Below are 22,697 nucleotides of genomic sequence, written 5' to 3'. Positions count from 1 at the left end.
AAAGAAATCTTTTAATAAAAGAAAGGAAAAAGTAAAGAATTATCTCTGTAACTTCAAGATGTAAATATTACAGGGTCCTATAGTTTACAGACAAAGGAAGAAACCCTTCCTCCAGTACCAATACAAATCAAAATATTCCCAGCAACTACACATATAAAAGTTAACCAGTCAGATCCACATGTGCAAATAGAGTAAAATAAACAATTAAAAAGCCTAAATCGCCTGTTCTACTTACTATTTGAACAAAACTTTAAAGAGCCTGTAGTAATGTCTGGTCCCTCTCATATCCCCAAGAGAAAAAAACAAAACAAAACACAGAACAAAGGACCCACACCCAAACTTCCCTCCACCCAGGGTTGAAAGTATCTTGTCTCCTGATTGGTCCTCTGGTCAGGTGTTCCCTGTTTGTTAACCCTTTCCAGGTGAAAGAGACATTAACCCTTAACAATCTGTTTATGACAGGAACAAATGAGATTCAAATCAGCTACTTCTTAATACGATATTATGCTATTCTTTTGACTGTCAAACCTGTAACATTTCTATGGATTACACTTCTATATTTTAATCAAGTGCCATAGTGTTAGAAATATTGAAAGACCATTTTTACGTATAAGTTGGAGAAGAGTTGCTAATGCATTGTTACTTTTATAGCACTTCCTAAACCCTTTAAAACCTTTACCTTAAAAATGCATATTCTTTCCTGTTTTTAATCTAAAGCTTTCTTCTTTAAAGGTTTTATGACCTACTTAGTGGAGCCATTATTTTCAGAGTGGGCCCGGTTTTCAAATACCAGGTTATCACAGACGATGCTTGGTCATCTGGGACTGAATAAAGCTAGTTGGAAGGGACTGCAAAGAGAACAGTCAAGCAGTGGTGATGATACTGATCCTGCATTTGAGGAAATGGACTCAGACGTATTACCTCAGGAAACTCGATTGTCCTGACCCCAGAATCTGCATGACAAAATTGCCTCTCATGTAGGTATCTGCACAATGGGGTTTGAGGAAAAACTTATGACTGCTCAAGGTTCAGTGTAAATGATGCCAGCATTATTTATTTCCAAGTTTTCCTTTACAGATCACTTGAACCCAATTTTTATTTACAAGATTGGAACATAGAGCAATATGCATATGCCTCAGTTGGCTTTTGTTTGGAACCTTGAATATGCAAAGCACAGCAGTGACTGAATCTTGAAGGAACAATACAAGGTGCCACGAGGGTTTTTTTTAAAAAGTTTGAAATAAGGTCTTCAGAACTAAGACTTGAGATGAACTATTCCATGTTCCTGGGGTTTAGCAAGTCTGACATAAACATGTTCAAAGCGCACCTTCCACTCAGTCCTTGTTTAAAATATGGAAATGTGAAGTGCCCATCCTCTGCTGCCTCTGGCAAGACTTGATGTTTACAAATGTTCTCTGAAACTATTGGTTCTAGACTTATCTTTACGCATGGCTGTGAAAGAACCTCTAACTTTGGGTTTTCTTTTAGCAAAAGAAAAGATAAGGTCAAATCTGAAACTGCCGCTTTTTTTCCTTTGGATGCCAGAAAAGACTCCATTTGTCATTATTTTGTTTGTGCACTGGGAACTGAGCTTTCATCATAGAGCACAGCCAAGCTTTACTCCAGTGCTGTATGGGAATGCAGTTTTTGAAAATGCTTCTGAATTTGCAGAGTGGGAGGGGGGGAACATTGTCCCTAACTGTGTTGCAATTCTGCAGTGAAAATGTTGCATGTTGTTTTCACTATTGTACATTTGAACTGCATATGCAAGAAAAAGATAGAATGTCTATAAACATCATATTCAACTCAGGGTATTTGCCAGTCTGAAATAAAGTGGGATGGGAACTGTGTCCTTCCGAACAAGGGTACAAATGCCCCTTTCGCTGCAGTGTGTATGTACGTGTGGGTGTGAGAATGTTTGGGGTTATGTGGGGAGGGAGTGGGAAGGGTTTCAACTGCAACATTTTTTATTTATTCTTTTAGAATGTGACAGTGTAATGAACAGCCACATTGGGGGGAACTGTAACAAATTGCTACAGATGCCTTAAACTATGCACAAAGCTAAGTGACCAAATTTGTTTTTAATTGAAAAAAGTGCATTGTTTACTTATTCCTCCCTCTACTGAAACATTACCCACTTATGGGTTTTTGATGTGAAAAGGAGAAATGTTTTTAAGGACAAAATTTAAGGACTAATTTTAAACTTCAAACATTCCATTTTTGTAATTTGTTTTACATTGTTTTAAGTACAGTAAGCACAACTGTTAGAGTTTAAGAGAAACCGGTGCTTTCTTTTAGTTCGTTTGTATTTCCTGTGTTATTTCTGTAAAAGACTGTTTATTAATTCTGTTTACAGTTTGTTGCAACAGCCATTTTTGGGAGAGAGCTTCAGTGTAAAGCCACTTGTAAAGGCTTTACCATACTCATTTTAATATGTGCTTGTTGCTCTTAACTTTTGATGAATAAAAAATAACTTTTCACATTATGCTCTTGTACATTTAAGTTATAAACTGAGTCTATTATTATGGAGAAGTAGTTAAGCTTGCAATTAACTTCCATTATAAAACCTTATTTTAACCCCATTATATGTATTTTTAAATGTTTGTCCTGCAAATTGTCAAATTTACTCACTTCTGCAACTTTTGCCTGCAGTTAGAATTAGAGCTCACTTAAAAATGATCCTGACTTGTGTGTTCGTCTCCCTCTAGGTTAAAAGTGGCTTGTTATCCCTTCAAATTCTCCACATTTTGTTAAATTTCCCGAAAATCACTGTCCATTTGTATGCTCCCTTGGTCTGGGGAAGAACATGCACAGGTCTTGAATTCTAGAACCACTGTTACTAATGTAAAGCCTTAACCAACCCTCCTGCCAGATCCCACACCACCAGTCTTTCAGGGATTGATTACAGTATCATCCACTAAGGATGTGGGACATGCTATTGATGGCATTTAATGAAATCATTAAAGATTTCCTTTTGTCTAAATAACAAACCCCCAATAGACCCCACCCCACCCCATCCCTCTCTCTCATCCAACCACCCACACCAACTTCTTGTTAGTGGCACTTCATTTTCTCCAGTTGCTACTCAAAATTTTGTTTGATTTAAAGCAGTCCTCACCAACTGGTTGATCGCGAACGACTGCTCAATCCTAGAGGATCTGTCAGTCGATCGCAATCTCTGATGCCGCAGTGGGGCAGGCGCTAAGACAGGATCCCTGCCTGCCCCGGCCCCCGCCACTCCCGGAAGCAGTAGCGTAGCTAGGGGGAGAGTGGCCGCTCCCTCACTGAGCACAAGTGGCAGCTTGTCAATTTCTTGGCACCTTTTTACTCACCCGGGGAAGTGATTTAAAAAAAAAGGCACCACCCACTGCGGCACTTTTATTTTACTCAGCTGGCAGCGCTCCGGGTCTTCGGTGGCACTTTGGTGGCGGGACCTTCAGTCGCTCTGGGTCTTTGGTGGCAGATCGGTGCCAGGCCCTTCAGTGCTGCCAAAGACACCCGGAGCAAGTGAAGGGCTGGCTGCCAAAGACCTGGAGCACCACTGAGTGAGTAAAAGCGTGGCAGCAGGTGGCGTCTTTTTTTTTCCTTTATTGCTCCCCCTGTTCCCTCCACCTGGCTATGCCACTGGTGTGGAGCTGTGGCCAATGGGAGCTGCGGGGGCAGTGCTTGCAGAGCGGGGCAGTGCGTGAAGCCATGCACTGCCTACCTCCCACAGGGGCCGCAGGGGCTCATTGGCTCCTTCCAGGAGCGGCGTGGGGCCGGGGTAGGCAGGGAGCCTGCGTTAGCCTTGCTGCGCCACTAACCGGGAGCCGCTGGAGGTAAGTGCTGCCCAGCAGGAGGCCGCATCCCAACCCCCAGCCTTGAGCTCCCTCCTGGAGCCAGCACCCTGTACCTCCTCCTGCACCCCAACACTCTGCTCAGCCCAGAGCCCCCTCCTGCACCCCAAGCCCCAGCCCTGACCCCCCACCAGAGCCAGCACTCTGTACCCCCTCCTGCACCTCAACACTCTGCCCCAGCCCAGAGCCCCCTCCTGCACCCAGACTCCCTCCCAGAGCCCACGTCTTGCACCCCCTCCTGTACCCCAACACTCTGCTCCAACCCAGAGCCCCTTCCTGCATCCAAAATCTCTCCCTGAGCTTGCACCCCATACCCCCTCCTGCACTCCAACCCCCTGCCCCCTCCCACACTGCAAACCTCTCAGCCCCAGCCCAGAGCCCACACCCCCTCCCAAACCCCTACCCCAGCCCAGTGAAAGTGAGGGTGGGAGAGAGCAAGTGACAGAGCGAGAGGGATGGAGTGAGTGGGGTGGGGCTTTGGGAAAGGGGTGGGGTAGATCCTGGTTTGCCCTTAAATTCAAAAAGTGATCTTGGGCATAAAAAGATTGGACACCACTGATTTACATTTTGTAAACAGGAAGCAAAATGAACTGTGGCTTGTGTTCAACAACAATCCAGATAAGAATTACTGGAAACTTGGAATGTACTTTAGACAGGTTAAAGTTGGGCCATGGAATATAGTTCGGTGGCACATACTAAAATATATCACCATGTCATTTATGACATATTTAATAGTTTCTTGTAATTTGAGTAATGTGAAAGACATAATAATGGCTGATTCATCATGTTCCTTTGTGATGTGCTGTCTAAAAACCAGAGATGTTTAAAACAGATGTTATAATTAGAGCTGGTCAGAAACTTTTTGAAATGTTTTTAGTTGGAAAATGATGACTTGTCTAAATGAAAATTTTGAGGATATGAAACTTCCATTGGGAAGGTTTCTTGGGTTCACAGTGGAATTGATCAGAAATTCCAGAATGAATATATTCCTACCCCAGAATATCCAATAACCCAGTGGTTAGGGCACTTACCACAGATATGCAGGAGACTCAGGTTTAAGTTCCTGCTCTGCCTGATTTAGATCAGAGACTTGAACATGGGTCTCCCACATCTCCGCTGAGTGCTCTAACGACTGGGCTATGGTTATTACTGGGTGGGGTCTATGTTTTTCAACGAAAAACCTCAAAGGGTCTCCGTTTTATTCTGCATCAGACTGAAAACAAACGTCAAAACCTCAAGTTTTTTGCAAAATGGATTCTTGTTTTCTGGCCACCCTTAGTTAATAATTGAACATTTTAGGTTTCCTTAGGCATTTATTTTACTATAGAGTCCATAAATACTTCAGTTAAGCCTGTTAGGCTTGAAGTAAATGTTCACTAAGTGAAATTTGCATGTGGTACTTTAAATACCAATTTTTAGGAAGGTGGTATATGAACCAGTAAAGTTTAGGAACCACTGATTTTCAACATTAAGTGACCTGAAGAGAATTTTTTAATGGCATTGCTGTTTACGTCATGATTAAAAAGGGAAGGGGGAGAGTATTTTTTTAACCTAAGGAAGGTCTATTTTTCCCCTGGAGGTCTCTGAAAATGTGCACTGAAATCTCACCTTCACATTGTTTCTGCCCACTGTTGATTAGTCATTAGAGTTAAAAGGTGCTTGCAAAAAAGCTATTTGAAAGTGAGACACAACACTGAGCGATTCAAAGGAAGGAAAGTTTACTTACCTTACAGTAACTTGATCTCTTCAACATGTTTTGTCCCTACGGATGCTCCACCATAGTTTGCATGCACACCCATGTACTCTCTACCAGAGAATGCAGAGCAGTTTCTGCGGGCCTGCAGACACAGCAGCACGTTGTGCCTCCAATCTGGGCATGTAAGGAGGCACATGGACCCACCACCACTCAGTTCCTTTTTGACCACAAAGTAGAGCCTCCACAGCAACGGGGAAAGAGGGCAGGGAGGTGGAACACCCATAGGGACAAAGCACCTCAAAGAACTCAAATTACTGTAAGGCAAGTAACCTTTCTGAGTATATGTTCCTATGGGTTCTCCACTATAGGAGACTCCCAGGCAGTAACTCAGTGAGGAGGTTTGACTGTTCAAAGGACTGCCAAAAGTAGTATCATCCCTGGAAGCAGGTAAGATGGTGTAATGCTTGGCAAAGGTAAGGATGAAAGACCAAGTTGCAGTCCTACAGATTTTTGTTATGGGATTGTCTTTCAATAGAGCTACAGATACGGACTAGGTTCTAATGGAGTGCACTGTTATTCTGTAAGGAGGGCTATATCCCAGCAGATTTGTAACAGGGTAAAATGCAACCTCAAACCCTCTTTGACAGCCTTTGAGTGGAACTGGGTTGTCCCATCATCCTCTCTGCAAATGATACAAATAATCTAGGAGAGGCCTGGAAGGTCTTAGTTCTGTAAAGGTACATGGTGAAAGTCCTTCTGACTCTAGTGTATGTAGGCTGGCCTCCTCTCTGGAGGCTTGAGGCTTTGAGTAAAGCACTTGTAGATGGATCTCTTGATTAATATGGAATTACAGAGACACCTTGGGGAGGAAGCGAGGATGGGGACACAGTGTAATCTTGTCTTTTATAGAAGGTAGTTAATGGCAGGGTCTGTCACTTTTCAAGCTGAAGTGATAGCTGTATAGAATCAAGTCTAAGGGAGAAGTGGAGGAGAAAACAGGCAGCCATTGGTTCAAATGAAGGTTTCCTTAGGCCAACTGAAAATCAAATTAAGGTCCCACTGGGTGGCTGGAGCCATACAGGGAAAACAAGTTGTGAAAGCCTTCAAAGAATTTGGAGCCTAGTGGGATGTGCAAAAACTGAGATGCTATCAATAGATGAGTGGAAGGCTGTGATAGCAGCCAAACGTACTCTGACTGAGCTCATTGATAGACCTCATCTTCAAATTAGACAGGTAAGTATAGGATTTTGGAGAGCAGAATATCTGATGCTTGAGAATAGTGACGAGAACACCAGAAACTGAAACATTTCGCCTTTTGAAGTTAAGTTTTGCAAGTACCAGGTTTCCTGATAGGAGAACTGACTGGATCTTATCCAAACAGGTTAGCTCCATCCTCGAGAATCATCTAGGAACCATGCGCTCAGGTTCAGGAAAAGGGGGTTGGGATGGATCAGGGTCTCAGAGTTCTGTGATAGGAGATCCTTCCTGAGATGAACTCAGAGAGACACTGCCAGAAGGAGGTTTGAGTACACACTTATCTTGGCCAGGAGAGTGCTACGAGGATAATCGTCGTTCTTACTTGTCACAGTTTGAGTAAGGTTTTGAGAATCAGAGGTAGAGGTGGGTAAGCATATAGCAATATATGGGGCTTTGGTGTTATCAGGGCATCTCCCAATGAATTGTAACTCTTTCCTCCCTTGGAGCAGAAAAGGCAACATTTTGCATTGGATGGAGAAGCAAAGAGGTAGGGAGACTTCAGGTTTAGCAGATGCTATGGAAGACAGAATTGTTGAACTCCCATCCGTGGTCCTGATGCAAGTTCCTGCTCAGGAGGGCTGGAGATCTGAAGGCCTCTTGACTTGCTCTCAACTCCATCAGGGTACACACTGTGGCTGTGGACGCTCTTCACTCTCTCAGTTTTTACCCACCCTTTAACTGACGAACTCTGGAAGGCCCATTCAACCTGTTGCTCCTCAGTGGGACCTCAGTCTAGTCCTTATGTCATGACTGACCTCTCCCTTTCTGAACCCCTGGCCTCCTGCTCCCTTTCTCTTCTTTCCATAAAAGTCACCTTCCTGGTGGCTATCACCTCTGCAAGGAGGGTTGACGAACTGGGAGCCAGGAAGGCAAACCTCCCTTTCACCACATTTCATAAGGATAAAGTTTTGCTGCGTTTCCATCCCATTTCTACTGAAAGTGTTTTTTCTTGCTTCCACTTCAACTAACCCATACATTTGCCAACTTCCTTTCCTAAACAACATGCATTGAATGAGGAAAGGCAGTTTCACTCCCTCATTTTCCATAGGATCCTGACCCTTTACCTACAAAGGAGGAAGCTCTTGCAGAAGTCTGCCAGACTATTAGTTACCAGACTATAGCAGAGAGAATTAAAGAACAGGCCATCCCCACCCAGAGAATCTCAAAGTGGGCCTCAGGGCCCATTATGCTCTGCTGTCAACTATTAGGATGGTTCCCACCAGATGGGATCTAGGACCATTCCACGAGAGTGCAGGAATTAAGTACCATGGTGTTTCATGACGAGTCCCTAGTGGACATATGTAAAAAGGCCATGTGGAGTTCAGTATACACCTTTTCTGCTCATTATGCTCTAGTGCATGATTCTGTTTGGCGTAGCAGTTCTCCCACAGTTCCATCATCTTCCTTGCACCCCTCAATGAAATTCACAATGAGGACCATCACTCAAAGAAGCAGGGGAGGTTACTTACCTGTAACTGGAGGTTCTTCAAGACATGTGGTCCCTATCTGTATTCCAATTCCAACGTCCTTCCTCTCTGCTGCAGATCTGGTAGATCTCCAGTGGAGAAGGACCTGAAGATGTGGTCAGTCCACCCTACCCTTTGTCTCATGTGAAAACACGAGGCAATGCAAGGGCACATGCATGCACCAACGAACGCTACTACTTTGAAAAGCTCTGACTCTGCACATGGAGCTGGTGCATAGCCTTCGGTGAAACAGAGAGACCACACATCTCAAAGAACTTTCAGTTACAGGCAACCTTTTGTCTCTGTCCCTTCCTCTCTTGCATTCATGGCCTGATCTGGAAGGTATGCTTAGAGCACACACAAACCAGCACAAAAGATTCTGGAGGAGGTGGTGCATTCTGCCTTAACTTTTATCACAGTGATTAGCATGCTAAGAGGCTGAAGACTGAGGTTCAAATTCCCTCCATGTCTGATGTGGCATAGTGTCTCCTACCTTCCAGGAGAGTGCCCTGACTCCTGGGCTCTGGGGTATTCTGGAGCTGGTTGTGTCTCCTGTTGGAGGTATCCCACTGCATATACTTTGGTCTCTGGCCCAATGAATATTCAGAGTAACTGGTGGTTAGGGTGCTCAGCTGATTCAATGAATAGTTATTTATACACAGTGGAACAGTTTCACTGACCAGTGTGAGCCCAGAATACTTCTCTGCCAGTACCCTAGTTACTGGACAATGAAGTGAGAGACCCAAGTTCTAATCCATTCTCTGCAGTGCACAGTAGGGGGGGAACTTCAACCTGGGTCTCCCACATGGTGAGTGAGTGAGGGGGACAGTTTACCTACTTAACTCCCATAGAGGGTTCATGGCTCTGAATACCAAGTGGAGGGAGGTTGCTCCCTGTTGCCAAGACTTGTGCTTCTAAATCCCTTTGAGTGGTGAGTCTTAGGCTACACCCCTCTCCTTGGCATTTCCTAGTATTTGGCTTAGGCGGCTCCTTGCTCAGCAGGCTTGCTTTTGTGAACCCCATTCTTAGCAGCCCAGCTCTCCCCATGCATTTATAAAGAACCTGGGTGTTAACTCAAGGATGTGAATGGTAATAGGTGCCAAAAAGGTAACTAAGTGCTACAACACTCAGTACCTCAGTTCCCCTTTCTGAATCCTCTGTTCAGTTTTTATCCCAAGACAGTTACTTTCCAATCTCTCCCCCCGTTAAGTTGTTAGTGCTGGAACCTACTAAGGGAAGCTTTTTTCCAACTCTAGGAGTGTAGTCCTTTACCCATTTGCAACTGGAAACAGGCCCAAACAAAACCTTGATTCCGAACTCCCCAATGGGCTAAACCAATGATTCTCATACTTCATTGACCTGCAACCCACTTCTGACAACAAAAATTACTATATGACCCTGGGTGTGGTGGCAAGCCGTGGCACCCTAAGGGAGGAAGGAGTGAGACAAAGTGCAAGGGGTTCAGCCCTGGGCTGGGGGAGGCACTGTAATCTGAGCCCTGCTGCTGAAGCCTGGACCCCAGAAAGTCTAATGATCATCCCAGCAACCCCATTAAAATGGGGTCACAATCCACTCTGGGGTCCCAAACCACAGTTTGAGAACTGCTGGGCTAACCCCAATCACTCGATCTAGTTGCCCCTAAGCTGTGGAAAAATTGCACGTAGAGCTAAATCCAAGCTTTAGATATAAGGCATATCTCTGTATGGTGAGGTCCACAGTGAATTTCCTTAATTTGAACACTCCTACTTAAGAACGCTTGGCTCTGACTGTCACACTTGCATATGTATCAGTGTGTGAGGGGGAAGGATGTAAAGCAGGGAATACAAGTCTAGGCTTAGTTTTGTGTTTGACTCCATGCATAGAACCCATGTGCTCTTTGACCATTGGCAAGTGACTTCCTCTATTATGCACCTTCCTCAGTTGTAGATGGGTGTGTGAAAAATAGCACCTTATATTTGATTGCAGAGAAACCATGAGTTACGGTTCAGGAGTAGGGGCACCTGTAGCTTCCTCTGAAAGCTCAAGTCCAGCCTTCCATGTAGTGGAAGGACAGCTTCCAGTACTTAAAAATTTTAGGCAGGGATTTTCAATGATAGCCCTCAGTTAACTAATCTAAACAAACAAGTTAACTGACTTGTTTGGTGGAAGGGAAGGTTCAGAGTTCAGTTTTGACCCCTAAGCCTTGTCTCTGTGCATTACAAGTGCAAAACATTTAAATGCCCTTTTGTAAACTTTGTGTTACTTAGTTACACATGCTAGAGGTTTAATAAATTGTGATTGTCAAATGAGATATTTCAGCTGTAATTTGATTCTCATGGGTTATGAAATTAGTAAGGTGGGAATTATGTTACAAACCTTAAGATACTGTTTCTATAGGCAGTGCAATATGAAGGTAAATATTAACCTGATTTTGGTGGGTGTGAGGAAGCAAAATACAAGGTTAACAGTATGGACTAGCTTCATAATAGGAAATAGGCATTACAGTGCCTAGCTTGTAGGCACCTAGAAAAACACTGAGATTCCTAAAGTCTAGGTTAGACACCTGGAAGCCACCACAATAGGCAGCTGCCTGCCTAAACTACTCAATGGGAGATGTTGACTAGAGCTGTGTTTCCCTGCCCCGCTCCTGGAGTCAGGCACATTTTTTGGGATTGTGGGGTGTGGAAATAAGGAGGATTGCTGCCCACCTTAACTTAATCTACTTGTCAAAGCACTCCCTCTGTATGTGCAGGGCCTGGGTTGATGCCTGCTTGCAGAGGGAGAAAAGATCTGAGCAGGGGTCTTTCACCTCTCAGTGCCCTAACCATTTGAGAATGACCTAGTCTGCAATGGGTCTTCCTCAAATCTCTGCTTGAAGCTGTTCCACTGTGTATAAATACATACTCACTGGAATAGGGGAACTGGCTCCTGGGTCACCCACTGGGAGCATCCTAACCACCAGCTTTACTCATTCTCTTCTCTCTCTGGACCCATGACTTTATACACCCTAGATAGTTTCAACAGGAGAGGAGGAGGAAGACTTACATCAGAATAACCCAATCATTTGCACACTTTCTGGAGAGGTTGGCAATAACTGTTCAAATCCTTCTTTTCCCCATAGCTCCCTCCTATCAGGGAGTGATCTAATACTGGGCTCACAAGCACGTCCTGCGGGAGTGATCTAATACTGGGCTCACAAGCACGTCCTCCCACAGTCTGAATGGGCCCTGAACTGCTAGGTAGCCTTACGAGCATGCCTTCTGGATTGGGCCCTGCAGATGAATGTTTATCTTTCCTGCTTTGTGGATCGTGCCAGGGCATAAGTGTCTGGCTGCCTAGAATGAGGCACCAGTGCACATGCCCAGAGGGAAAAAAAATTAAGCACTTAAGAACTTTTTCAGCAAAAATTTAGGCACCGAGTTTAGGTACCAAAACACACAGGGGTTTTGTGAGTTCCAGGGACAGAAGTGCTGGATGGAAGTGGAGATAGAATGATCCACTGAAAGGTACCTTGGATTGTATATCATTGGTTGGAACTTACTGACTTGCAAACCTCTACATATGTGAAGACAAGGAAAAACAGGCTAACCCACCTGAAAGCATGGTTACTGATAAGTATGAGGGGTCTGGAAGAAAAGTCTTGTGGAGGAGGGGAAGGAAATGCTAATCAATGTTTTTGAGAAACGGATCTCTGAACTCCTCTACATAACTAAAGAGGAAGGAAGTCTGGAAGAATCCGTACTTATGCACCAAAAGTAAAAATGAAGTATCCTTTGCTCACTTGCTTCCACTGCTTGAACAGAGCAAGCACCTTCACCTTAAATTAAAATACACTGCTTTTCCCTATTTCCACCATGCTGCTGTGCAGGAGTAGCAGTTTTCCATAACATACACTAATCCTGTGACATAGGAGTAAAGTGCCATACTGGAGCTGGATACTTTTAAATATCTTAGGAGGATGCAACTAGACTCCCTTCAGATCTCTACCACTTCTGAATTTGTTTTCAACTGACCATTTTCCCCTCAAAGGCAGCCAACTAATGCACAGGTGATCAAGACAGACACTGCCAAAGTAAAGTCAGCATTTTGTTTTTTCTATTTTGTACATCTCAGTATAGCACTAGATACAAATAACTCTTTGGAGACCAAGCAAAGTGACTTTGGAAAAAAATACTGTTCAAAGTATTTAGAAGAGCAAAGAAAGAGGAATTTTTAGTTAAAACATTTATCCATTTTTTTTAACTTTTAACAGCTTTGTAAATACAGCACTTTCAAGTATTACATCAGAAATAAAGCCCTTGTTGATCATACCATTTAAATCTCAATTTGTTAATACTGACTAGCATGCTTTACACATCATCGTCAATAACTTAAGGTGGATGGAAAATGCTGCACATTTCCAGTAGTTGAAGGAAAAAAAAAAAGAAGTTTCCAAACAAGCACTTGCATCACAACTCCAGTAGCCAACTGTTCCTTCAGAATGAGATTGCTGACCCAGTTCTCTACTTGTATTTATCCACATTCAAAAGAAACTTGCTGTCAGTTTACTTGATATGTAGCCAAGCTAGTTCTGTTGTGTTCCTGCTTGTCAGTCCTGTGAATGCCAGAATGTTTTCTACCCAATTTTTCCAACACTTGGGAAAACTGAAGTGTATTTGCATACAAAAAGACTCATTGTTTCCCCCTGATGATCCACCTTGGTGCTGATAAGGCAAGACAAAGCTTGAAAAGGTGCCTAGAGGATTTCCCCAGGTGATCCTCAAGTGACAGCCTGTCTAGGATCTCCTACACCTGTGCTTCCCTGGAGCTAGTGCAGGGATTGTAGTCAGGATATCCCTAGTCGCTGAAATATTACCTTGGGGCCATGGGCAGTTTGCACAAATAAGGTACCATTCAGTCTCTTCTGCTTTACGCTGAGGGCTAACCCCAGCAAAAGACCTCCCCATTAACTGTGTAGAGGGTAAAGACATCTCTTGTGTGTCAAGCACTCCACAGCTGCAACTGAGATCATGGCCTCCGAAAGCAGTAAGATTTTCCTGACAAACACCCTACAGTTCATTTATAAGCACTCCATTTCTTCTCATCTCTACTACTGTAACTTCCCAGACTTCCACATTTGCTCACTCAGACACATACCCTGACATTCTGTCTGAAGTATTTTAATCTACACTGCTGTTCTACCCTATTTCATACACACTGGTCTACCTTTTGACAGAGAACTGAACCTGAAGCTAGCTGTGGCCAGTTGCTCAAGATGATCAGGTTCACCTTTAAGGCGCTATATATATATATTGGGGGGCAAAGGAGGGGGGGGGGAATGGAACATTCTGCATTGAGAGAAGGGCAGTCTCATTTGAGAAATCTTGCTATTTCTGAAATGCTCTATTCCATACCACTCAGCTTTGTAACAAGTAAAATCAATGAAGCTTATTAGAGATTATCTGTTTCTCCATCATTATTAACTAAACATACCCTTGCATGAGCTGTTTATGCTTTTCAGGCTAAAACCAGCCAAAGCTGTGTTATACTAATGAGATCTCATTTGGAACAGAAGTTGCTAGTCTCAAACTAAATGCTGCAGTGCAAGAAACTTGTTACATCAGGTATTACATGAGAAGTAAAATGACTGACAGTAACTTGACAGTACTTCATTCCCATTATTATCAGTTACACAAACTGTCTGAAGACTGTCAGTCATGCATACAAAACCATGTGTACAGATAAATTAGTGTTAAAACCACCACCAAAAAGTCTTAGTATTTTAGGTATTGAAAGCTAGATTTTAAAATTTATAGGTTTAAAAACTTGTACTGTCTCTCAACTCAACCTTCTTGTTAAAAGTCACATAGGGACAAGTACTCTAGAATTCAACATGTAAAACAAAGGCACTATGATTTTAATAATTTTAGGTCAGTATTTTTGTTTGTTTGTTTGTTTGTTTTGTAGGAAGACACTAAATACCAAGAGACACTTACTACATAACATTGATTTCTAATAAAAGTAGCTGGATAATCTCTTGTAGCGATATAAGAGTAGTTAAGATTTTTCAATTAAAGTCTTCATTTTTCCTGTGGGCTTCAGCATGTGTGGTCCAAACTGAAATGGAAAAACATGTATGTTACAATATGTACACATCCTGGAAATTGTTGCATCATTTTATAATCCAAATTCATAAGTGCTCCGGGAACTCAAGCAGAGGCCACCCATCATTTGTCTGCTTTCTCTTGCTGCCATGGATGCAAACTGGATTTGATGTAGATGAATCTTACTCACAAAGTAACTAGAAATTGTCTCACAGGCGAAACATATATCAGGAACCGAGTGAAGTTACTCAGATTAACCAGATGACTCCGCTCCCAGAACAAGTCTGCTGACTGAGACTTTTTCTGCACCACAGCATCCACAAAGGCACTCTTGCCATCAGTGCTAACAATCTCATCTGTTCCAAGTCCTCTGTAAACCACATATAATAAAATGTGAGGACCAGACTTGGAGGCGGGGAAAGGCTGCCCAAGGTTAACAATGTTATTAGACCACAACTAGTATTTGTCACCACCACAATATTCTCTGTCAAAGGCTTCCAGCAACTCTCCAGTTCCATTAGCCTCTGATGTTTACTATCCAATCAAGTCCCTTGCCCCAACAAAAGATGGACCACAAAGTGGAAGTAATAATGAACATTCCATGCCACAAGCCAAATATTAACTCATGATTTTCTCTCAAGTCTTGTGAGATTTGTTCTCTTAAAATCCCCAGCTCCTGGAGGCAAGTAATCAAGTAAGAATCTCAGCCCTTGTTACAAAAAAATATAGCCCTCATGGTTGTAGAAAAGAACCTGCAAACGTTACCTGAATGCACCCCAAAAACTCAAGCCAGAAAACAAAATAATAAAGGTTGGGATTTTTTAAGTCACCTGATTTTTGAATGCTTATGGTTGGTAATCTAGTTCTTCCCCAGTCAGACCCAGAACACAACCAGCTGTGTGAGTAAGGTTATTATGCTTTCGGCCTCTTTTGCTATTTGTTTTCATTTTTGTTTTTCAAGCTGAGTGAAGTGCAAGAGATTGATCACTTATTCTTTTCTGGCCCACAATGCTCAGTCACTGTTTACCAGACTACAGGCAACGTTTACTGCCCAGCAAAACTGGATTTCACGGGAATAAAAAACGGGGAAAACATGAAAGGATTCCTACTCTAAGTGTTGTAACTAGAAATACTGACAGACGCATTGCATGCACGACTTGAAACTCATCATGGGAGAAAAACCCTTTTATTTCAATCATTTTTAAACCCAACTTATTGAGTTTTCCCAGCACCATGTTTAATTTATTTATTTTTAAAATGGAACCTGGTTGCCTTTTGAAGTCTTAGTGATGCAATAAAACCTTGCTAGCATGCTCATGGTTTACCTGGTCAGCAGAAGCCCTAGATAAACTTGCCCCCTGCAGTGCTTTGAATGACAACAGTCTCCCCATTCCCCAGCACTGCTGATGAACAGGTCAAGCTTTCTGGATTCTCATTAAATTGTCTACCTATTCCCAATAGGCATGTGCAGTATTGCCAACACTAAGCATTCAAAGATCAGGAGTCAGGCCCCAAAGTCATTTAAACACACACAAACAGAATAGTATGCGTCTGACAAAGTGGGTATTCGCCCACGAAAGCTTATGCTCCAATACATCTGTTAGTCTTTAAGGTGCCACAAGACTCATGGTTGCTGCTTGCTACAAACAGAAAAAGCATACAAACATTTCAGGTTGCCTTTGATGTGAATCCTTATGGTTGATATTTTATGGATTCTCTCTACAACTATGAGGGCTCAAGACTTTCATTTAAAAAAAAAATAAAAAAGTGATTCTGTCATATAAAGTCCTAGCTCCTAGATACACAAATACTCTGAGATTTATAATACAAAAGAATGAGAATTGGCTACATTACCCATGTCTATGTTGCAATTTGTGGCACACCTGTGAATGCTTATTGGGGTTTTGTGGAGATGGAGCTGGTCTGACAGCCATCTAAGGTTTTTGAAGAGAAATTTACATTGGCTTCAATGTATATAGGACTGAACCCTGTGATGTGTCAAGAATTTCAATACTCACCAGCATCATTTCAGACGTTGCCTTTGTTTCAGACTCTGGAATCTGTTTTTCAGTTTCACTTTGGTTATCACTTCTGTATCGATAAGCAAATTTCTTTTTGAGAGCTTCAGCTATTAGTGCTACAGGATCAGTTGGATCAGGTGATTTGCATTTTGTGCCTTCTGCTGGTCTTCAAAGGGAAAGGGAAATTAACAGTCACACAGCAAGTCTTTAGAATGAAGTTAGAGCATCTTTGCATTCCTGTGTTGCCTTTCAAATGCTAGATCAGCAACAGTCCAAAATTCAAATGTTTCTCCATGAAAACAACTGAGTAAGGCTTTACACTGTGCATTAATCAAACTACACAAGTTATTGTGTACTCACCTTTTCACTGTGCGCAGTTTGACACTGTTCATGTCTTTGAGGATCTCTAGCATGTTTGGTATTTCAGGCTTCTTTGGACCATTATCTATCAAAGTCTGTCCGGCATTTATTTTCTTGCCTTTCCGCTCTTTAATGAGATCAATAGCAGACATACTCCGATGCACCCCAGAAGGTGGAAGAGGCGGTGGAGGAGGTGGTGGTGGTGGCGGCGCTGGTGCAGGAGCTGATGCAGTAGGGCTTAATCCAGCTAAAACATACCAAGACATTCATTCCCAGTAAGAACTAAATGCCCTTTTAAAGAAAGCTTGATATATCAAGTGTTCTGAAAAGGAACAGATTTACTGCATATCAATTTATTTTTTCCTCAGAAGGTTCTTGTCACAAGCCTACTGCCCAGTTTAAGTCCTAAACCACCTAAAAATGACAGCATTAAAACCACCTCAGCTAATTACTGTTCCAAAAGGATGTTCAGTTCCTAGTTCAGATACTAACAGCAGATGTACATCCATGGCAAACCTACAAAACTTGTTCAACACCAGGACCTGTTTTCACCAACTCTGCCTCCTTTTGGGGTCTATCAGTATTTCGAGAGGCTTGGAGATAGTTTGAAAGGCAAAGTTACATTCTTAAGGCAGCCACTGTGCCTGGAAGAGAGCGTTGTTTAGAAATAATTACACACATTAACAATAGTTTGGCCAGACAACAGCAATGAATGCATCCCAAGTAAAAATTCCAATTATACTTTGTCATTTGTCAAGACGAGATTCTAAATGAAATTGCTTATTGACTGTAGTCACAACCCCTATATAAGCAGTAGTTATTCGTGCTAATTATTTTCAGAAATGAAGGACTTCTCACGTGAGATTCTTAAACTTGAATGGCAGAGTTCAAAAAGTTGTGTGAATCCCAGTTAAAAAGTCTTCACCTTGTTTCTGTTACCACCCATGTTTTTCTTTAAAGCCTTCCTAAGCCTCAAGAGCAGAATCTGGCAACTGTCTGAACCAATTAGTTTGTAACAAAAATCTTAAATTAAAGCTTCTTGCACCACTTTAGTTGAATATTAAGTCAGTATCACAGGAGTCTCCAAAGATATTACACTGGTCCTGGCAGAGAGAACTTCACAAATATTTTGTTTCTAAAAGACGACTATGGAATTGAAGTCACTGACTCTGCTCATGCAAATTGGGACCATATTTTTATTTAACAAAAATCTTCACCTACCCACCCTTAATTAATCTTAAAAGTGAACCAAACCAACTATCTGGGACAGACAGATGTATAACGTTGACATATTTAAAGCAGTTGCCATATTCTACCAGAAGAGGGAGGTAAAGGAACTATTTAAACTGAAATCTAGCTTGAAAGCCTTCTAACGAACAGAAGGAAAAAATCACACCTAGAAAAAATATTAATCAAGGACATTTGCTATTTAGGTCATTATTAGCATTTTCGCAATTTGGTATGTTTAGAAGTGTGTTAATTTCAAGCTACTCTTGCTTTCAAAAGGAGGAATGGAACAATTATCTTTCAGACTATTTCAGTGCACTGAGTTAATGACACATATAGTGGTCATATTATTTCCCTATTCACTCACAGATTTGGATACTGAACTACAACCTCTTCAGGACAGCCAGCATTCATGATATAATGGTTAAAGCCTAAGAAAGAATCAGTATATCTATTCCCAGCTTTCCCACACACCTGCTATGTATTATATTCCAAAAGCATAATTAGTATCTCGGTGACACTAGACCTCATGACATATCATTACTGATACCTACTGATACTCTGTGGGACTTAAGTATCCTTATAATACTTACAGTTATATTATGCCTTTGGTTTCATTCATCTTTGTGCCAAGCTTTGTTCTAGAAACCCTATTAAATGCTAATTATCTACAGAATTCAGAACTCAAGACACTCTGCACAAACATTTGAAGAAATAAAAGAATCTGGAGTTCTTGGTCCCCCTCTACTATTGGAGAAACATCTGTGTGGTCCCTGTTAGTATACTGTACCAACCCACTTGAATGTGTTAAGTGAAAATAACGTGAAGTCTAGGCAGAAGGAGGAGTTAATACTAAACTTGATCTGCAAAAGGTTAGGGTAGTGAATAACTGAAGTCTCATCTATTTGATATTTAATAGATAAATTTAGACCCCCAGTCAGGCAAGTTTTCGGGAGTTGCCATCACACCACTACACATTAAGCACATGTCTATCAGCTATGACTCAGTGGTGAAAAACACCATTTGCTGTTTACAACGGAAGTCAGGTAACATGACTATGGCTCATGGTCAATCCAAGTTTTAGGTTTCCACAGCAGTTCATTACTGCATATGAATAACCCCATTCATGTACAGCTGGGCTGGTAAAGGGCACACAGTTTTCCTCTCACAGCTTTCAATTTCCATCCCACAACTCCAGATGGAATTTTTTTTTTTTTTTAAAAGAGCCTTTTGCCTATCACCTGCAAGTTTACTTTGTACTGTAGTTTCACAGTGAGACAGCAGAGATGTCCTGGAATCAAGCCTCACTGAGGCTCTGTACAACCACTATAAATGAAATTTGGTGCTAACACTTCTTACAACCCTATAAACTTCACTTTCAATCCTGCAACATCTCACAAAACTGACTTCATTATACCTACACGTTGGTCAATCAGTTTTAAAGGAGCAGATTCCCTTTAGCTAATTTGATATGAAAGTCAGACAGATTTTAATACCTGCTGGCAGATTTTGCTGTTCTTGCAAGATTACAATTTTGGCTATTTGTGCCCTTAAACTGGCAAGTTCATTTTCTAAAGCACTGATTTTTTGCAGAGCTTCATCATTCTTGGTCACCACAACCTTGGGGGCTGGCTCTTCTTGTAATAGGTTTGGTAAGGATACTTGTCTACTTGGTGGTCTTCCAGAGCAATATGGTTCATGTGGAAGAGGTGGAGCTGATTTTGACCAGACTTCTGATCTGTAACAAAGCAACACAATTGTCACATGGGGCTGGTCTGTATTAAGTGCTTCTATCAAGCAGCTAAGAGGAGAGAGCAAAATAGTTAAGTGCAAGCATTGAGCCAAACATTAAGAACTGATCTTAAAACCAAACTACTTACTTTGGGCCTTTTAAGAAGGAACCAAAAAACCCTTAGGTAAACCATCTTCTTACCTGCTTCAGAAGTCTGGTATTTTTATCTCCCTCTTCCCACAATGGAATACTTGCAAGTAACATCTGGCAGAATCTGACTCATAGATCCCTAAAACCTAAAGTTGAAGTGGCATTGGTTTTAAGTTTTAGGGTTTTGTTTTGTTTTTTGTTGTTTTTTGGGGGCAGAGGGGGGCGCTTGGGAATGCTGCCTCAGAAACACTGAGAGCCTAGTAGCACTACAGCCATTTATTTACTGGTAATTATGGTATACAAGTTATATAAGCGACAAAGAGCTTGATATGAACACATTCCACCTTTGGTTTAATAGTGTGATTAAGAGAACAAACATTTAAGCTAAGGCAAGATTCAGGCTAGATATCAGGAAGGGCTTATAATCAAAGTAATTAGTATGAGAATCGGCCTAACAAAATAGTAAATACTACTATTAAAAGGGACACTATCAAGTTAAGTTAGGCCCAAAATTAAGGTTTGGTAAAAGTAAACTTTTATTAATAAACCAAGTGAGACCTGTTTTATAAAAGCTTTGTGTGATTAAAAAGCTTTCCAATGGAATTTACACACATTCCCCTGCAGTGTTTACAACCTGATATTGCAGAACTAACATACTGCACAATAATTTAAGATGAAAAACCATACTTAAAATACTTTCAGTTAAATTTGAAGTGTTAAATTACAAACAAGCCAAATTTTAGCAGCGCCACGGGTTAGACTAAAAAGTTAGAGATAATAGGGTTTTTGACATTCAGTGCATAAAATAGTTTCATGTAGTCTATTACTCAGCTCTTGGCAAGACAATCTGAAACTCTATAGGTATAAATACTGATTTTTCTAGCTCCAATCTGTTTTTCCTCTGACTGGCTTGTGCCAGCAGTTACTTCTAAGTTTTCACATTTATTTGCTTTGATGTTGGAATGAAGCTTCTTTAAAAACTTGCCCACCACTGACAATTTTAAATTTTTTCCATCTCTGAGAATTCTTTTGTATGCAATTTGTTCCCTTTTGAGATGGAACAGCTTTCCATGGTCTACAAAGTCCACTTTCCACCTATGCTGTCTGCTGCATGGACAACCCTAGTTTGATAGGATTCTTCAGTTTCTTGTTCTCAAATTGTCAAGGGGCATGAAGTTTTGCAGCAAAGTTTAATGTTATAAAAGCTGTTTAGTAGGAGAATCATGTATCGTAATAAGAACAGGGGAGAAGAGAAGCCTCATGCACTAAAAAAAATTTTTATGAGTCTCTGCCTTCATGGCATGTAACCAGTAAAGGAATGAAAACACGGGCTACGTTTGCTGCATCCCATCTTATACCTGCCAAAGAAATCCAGAATATTTTAACACTGTGATATTAAAATATAGGAAGTTTCAAGATCTGAAGTTATCAAATAAGCAGGAAAGCTAGATACCAAAGTACCAGAAATGTTGTTCAAGGCAGTAATACAACTAATGCTAATTACTGAGATAGAGAATTACAAGCATGAACTAAGATACTTTAGCTGCTGAAGAAATGCCCATATATTTAACTAACTCCCACTTGAATTCTTACAATTCCTCAAGCATATCAGGATATTGAGTTTCTGTGGCACTGCTAGGTCAAACATGGAGGCAAGAATTTTGAATAGAAATATGACTTTTGGAAATATCTCATCTGCAGAATGTGCTTTAAGTTACATAATGCACGGCCCTAGTTTAATCATGGTTTCGATTGTGCTCTTATAGTAGTACTGGCTGCCCAACCAATACATCTGCAGCACTTGCTCCTATTTAAATGGAGAGAACCTACACATGAGATTCATAGGGTCTTTTAAGGCTAAAAGGGGCCCATTAGGATCTTACCTCCTGCCTAACAGGCCATAGAACTTCACCCAGGGATAACAGGCAAACAAGGTAGAAGTTTCAGGCTTTGCAGCTAGTCCATCCTTCATAGAAAAGTAAATTAACTGCAGACAAAAGAATCTCCAATTGCTGTTTATTGCAATATCTGTAATTCATAGTATATTTGTATGTTTATCACTATCGAGAAGTGCTGTATTGACAGCAATGGAAACAACATCCACAGAAGACATACTGCCTAGACTGGAGCAGGTGCAGTTTTTTTGGATTCATGGATGTCTGTCCACCCAGAGCTGTACTAAGACAAAACACTCCTCTTTTCATTCAGCATCTGAACTGGTGACCTAGATGTGGTGAGGTTTCAAATCCTATTACCAGCCATCTGCAAGACCCAGTTCCTGCCTATTTAATATTATTACTTTGACTTTTGAACTGGGGACCACCAGATTGCACATTTTACGTTAATAGTTTTGGACTGTTCTTATTTTTAAGGTAATGCAAATTAAAATAAATAAATACTGTATTCTCCCAGGACAGAATGCAGGATTTTCATAGGGTTCCTGGAACCATTAATCCTGGGTAGCAACTTGGATTTACCCTGTCCCCTGGGTTCCCCCCACAGCTTTTAAAGCTTCATTTTGTATCGCAAAAGAACAGTTGAACACTAGCTATGTACAACTGGAATGTGAAGTATTTATTCGACATAATTAATCCATACTGATAAAATATCTTGTTAAGAGTCAACATTTCAGTGTGCGTAGGTGATAAATCTCATTGTCTGGCCTGGGGCTATTATTGCCAAGTTATTTTACTTCCTTCAGCGCTGACTTAATTCAAAAATTCAGTGGCATGATTTAACAGCAGTTTAGTCACACAGATTAAATGAAAGACATTCAATAATACTTCAAATTGATTTGTTTTTTAAAAAAGCTTATTAAAATATTGTTGTAAAGGGGTTTTATATTATAGGTACTTTGATGCACAGTAAGTTTATTGAAATATATTTGTTT

The 22,697-nt window shown here is 41.3% G+C and overlaps 2 protein-coding genes across 9 annotated transcripts in view; one reads left to right on the top strand and one right to left on the bottom strand.

Moving 5' to 3' along the window:
* The window catches only part of PDE7A (phosphodiesterase 7A), a 165,710-nt gene extending 163,225 nt beyond the window's left edge, over positions 1-2,485 (top strand). For 3 of the 4 annotated variants that reach the window (XM_032804105.2, XM_032804106.2, XM_032804103.2), the window contains one exon: positions 733-2,485. In XM_032804105.2, the coding sequence (XP_032659996.1) occupies positions 733-944 (212 nt within the window). In that variant the 3' untranslated portion in view covers positions 945-2,485. The remainder of the gene's footprint in view (positions 1-732) is intronic. The other variant, XM_032804104.2, reaches the window with a different exon arrangement.
* A 9,824-nt stretch (positions 2,486-12,309) lies between these two features.
* MTFR1 (mitochondrial fission regulator 1) overlaps positions 12,310-22,697 on the bottom strand; it is a 38,211-nt gene continuing 27,823 nt past the window's right edge. For all 5 annotated transcript variants that reach the window (XM_032804094.2, XM_032804097.1, XM_075063060.1 and 2 more), the window contains 4 exons: positions 19,422-19,663; positions 16,699-16,945; positions 16,336-16,504; positions 12,310-14,330 (listed from right to left, as the gene is read on the bottom strand). In XM_032804094.2, the coding sequence (XP_032659985.1) occupies positions 14,271-14,330; positions 16,336-16,504; positions 16,699-16,945; positions 19,422-19,663 (718 nt within the window). In that variant the 3' untranslated portion in view covers positions 12,310-14,270. The remainder of the gene's footprint in view (positions 14,331-16,335; positions 16,505-16,698; positions 16,946-19,421; positions 19,664-22,697) is intronic.

Source organism: Chelonoidis abingdonii, chromosome 2 (genome assembly GCF_003597395.2).
Source record: "Chelonoidis abingdonii isolate Lonesome George chromosome 2, CheloAbing_2.0, whole genome shotgun sequence".
In the NCBI taxonomy this organism is placed as follows: Eukaryota; Metazoa; Chordata; order Testudines; family Testudinidae; genus Chelonoidis; species Chelonoidis abingdonii.
This window is presented reverse-complemented; position numbering and strand designations above follow the sequence as displayed.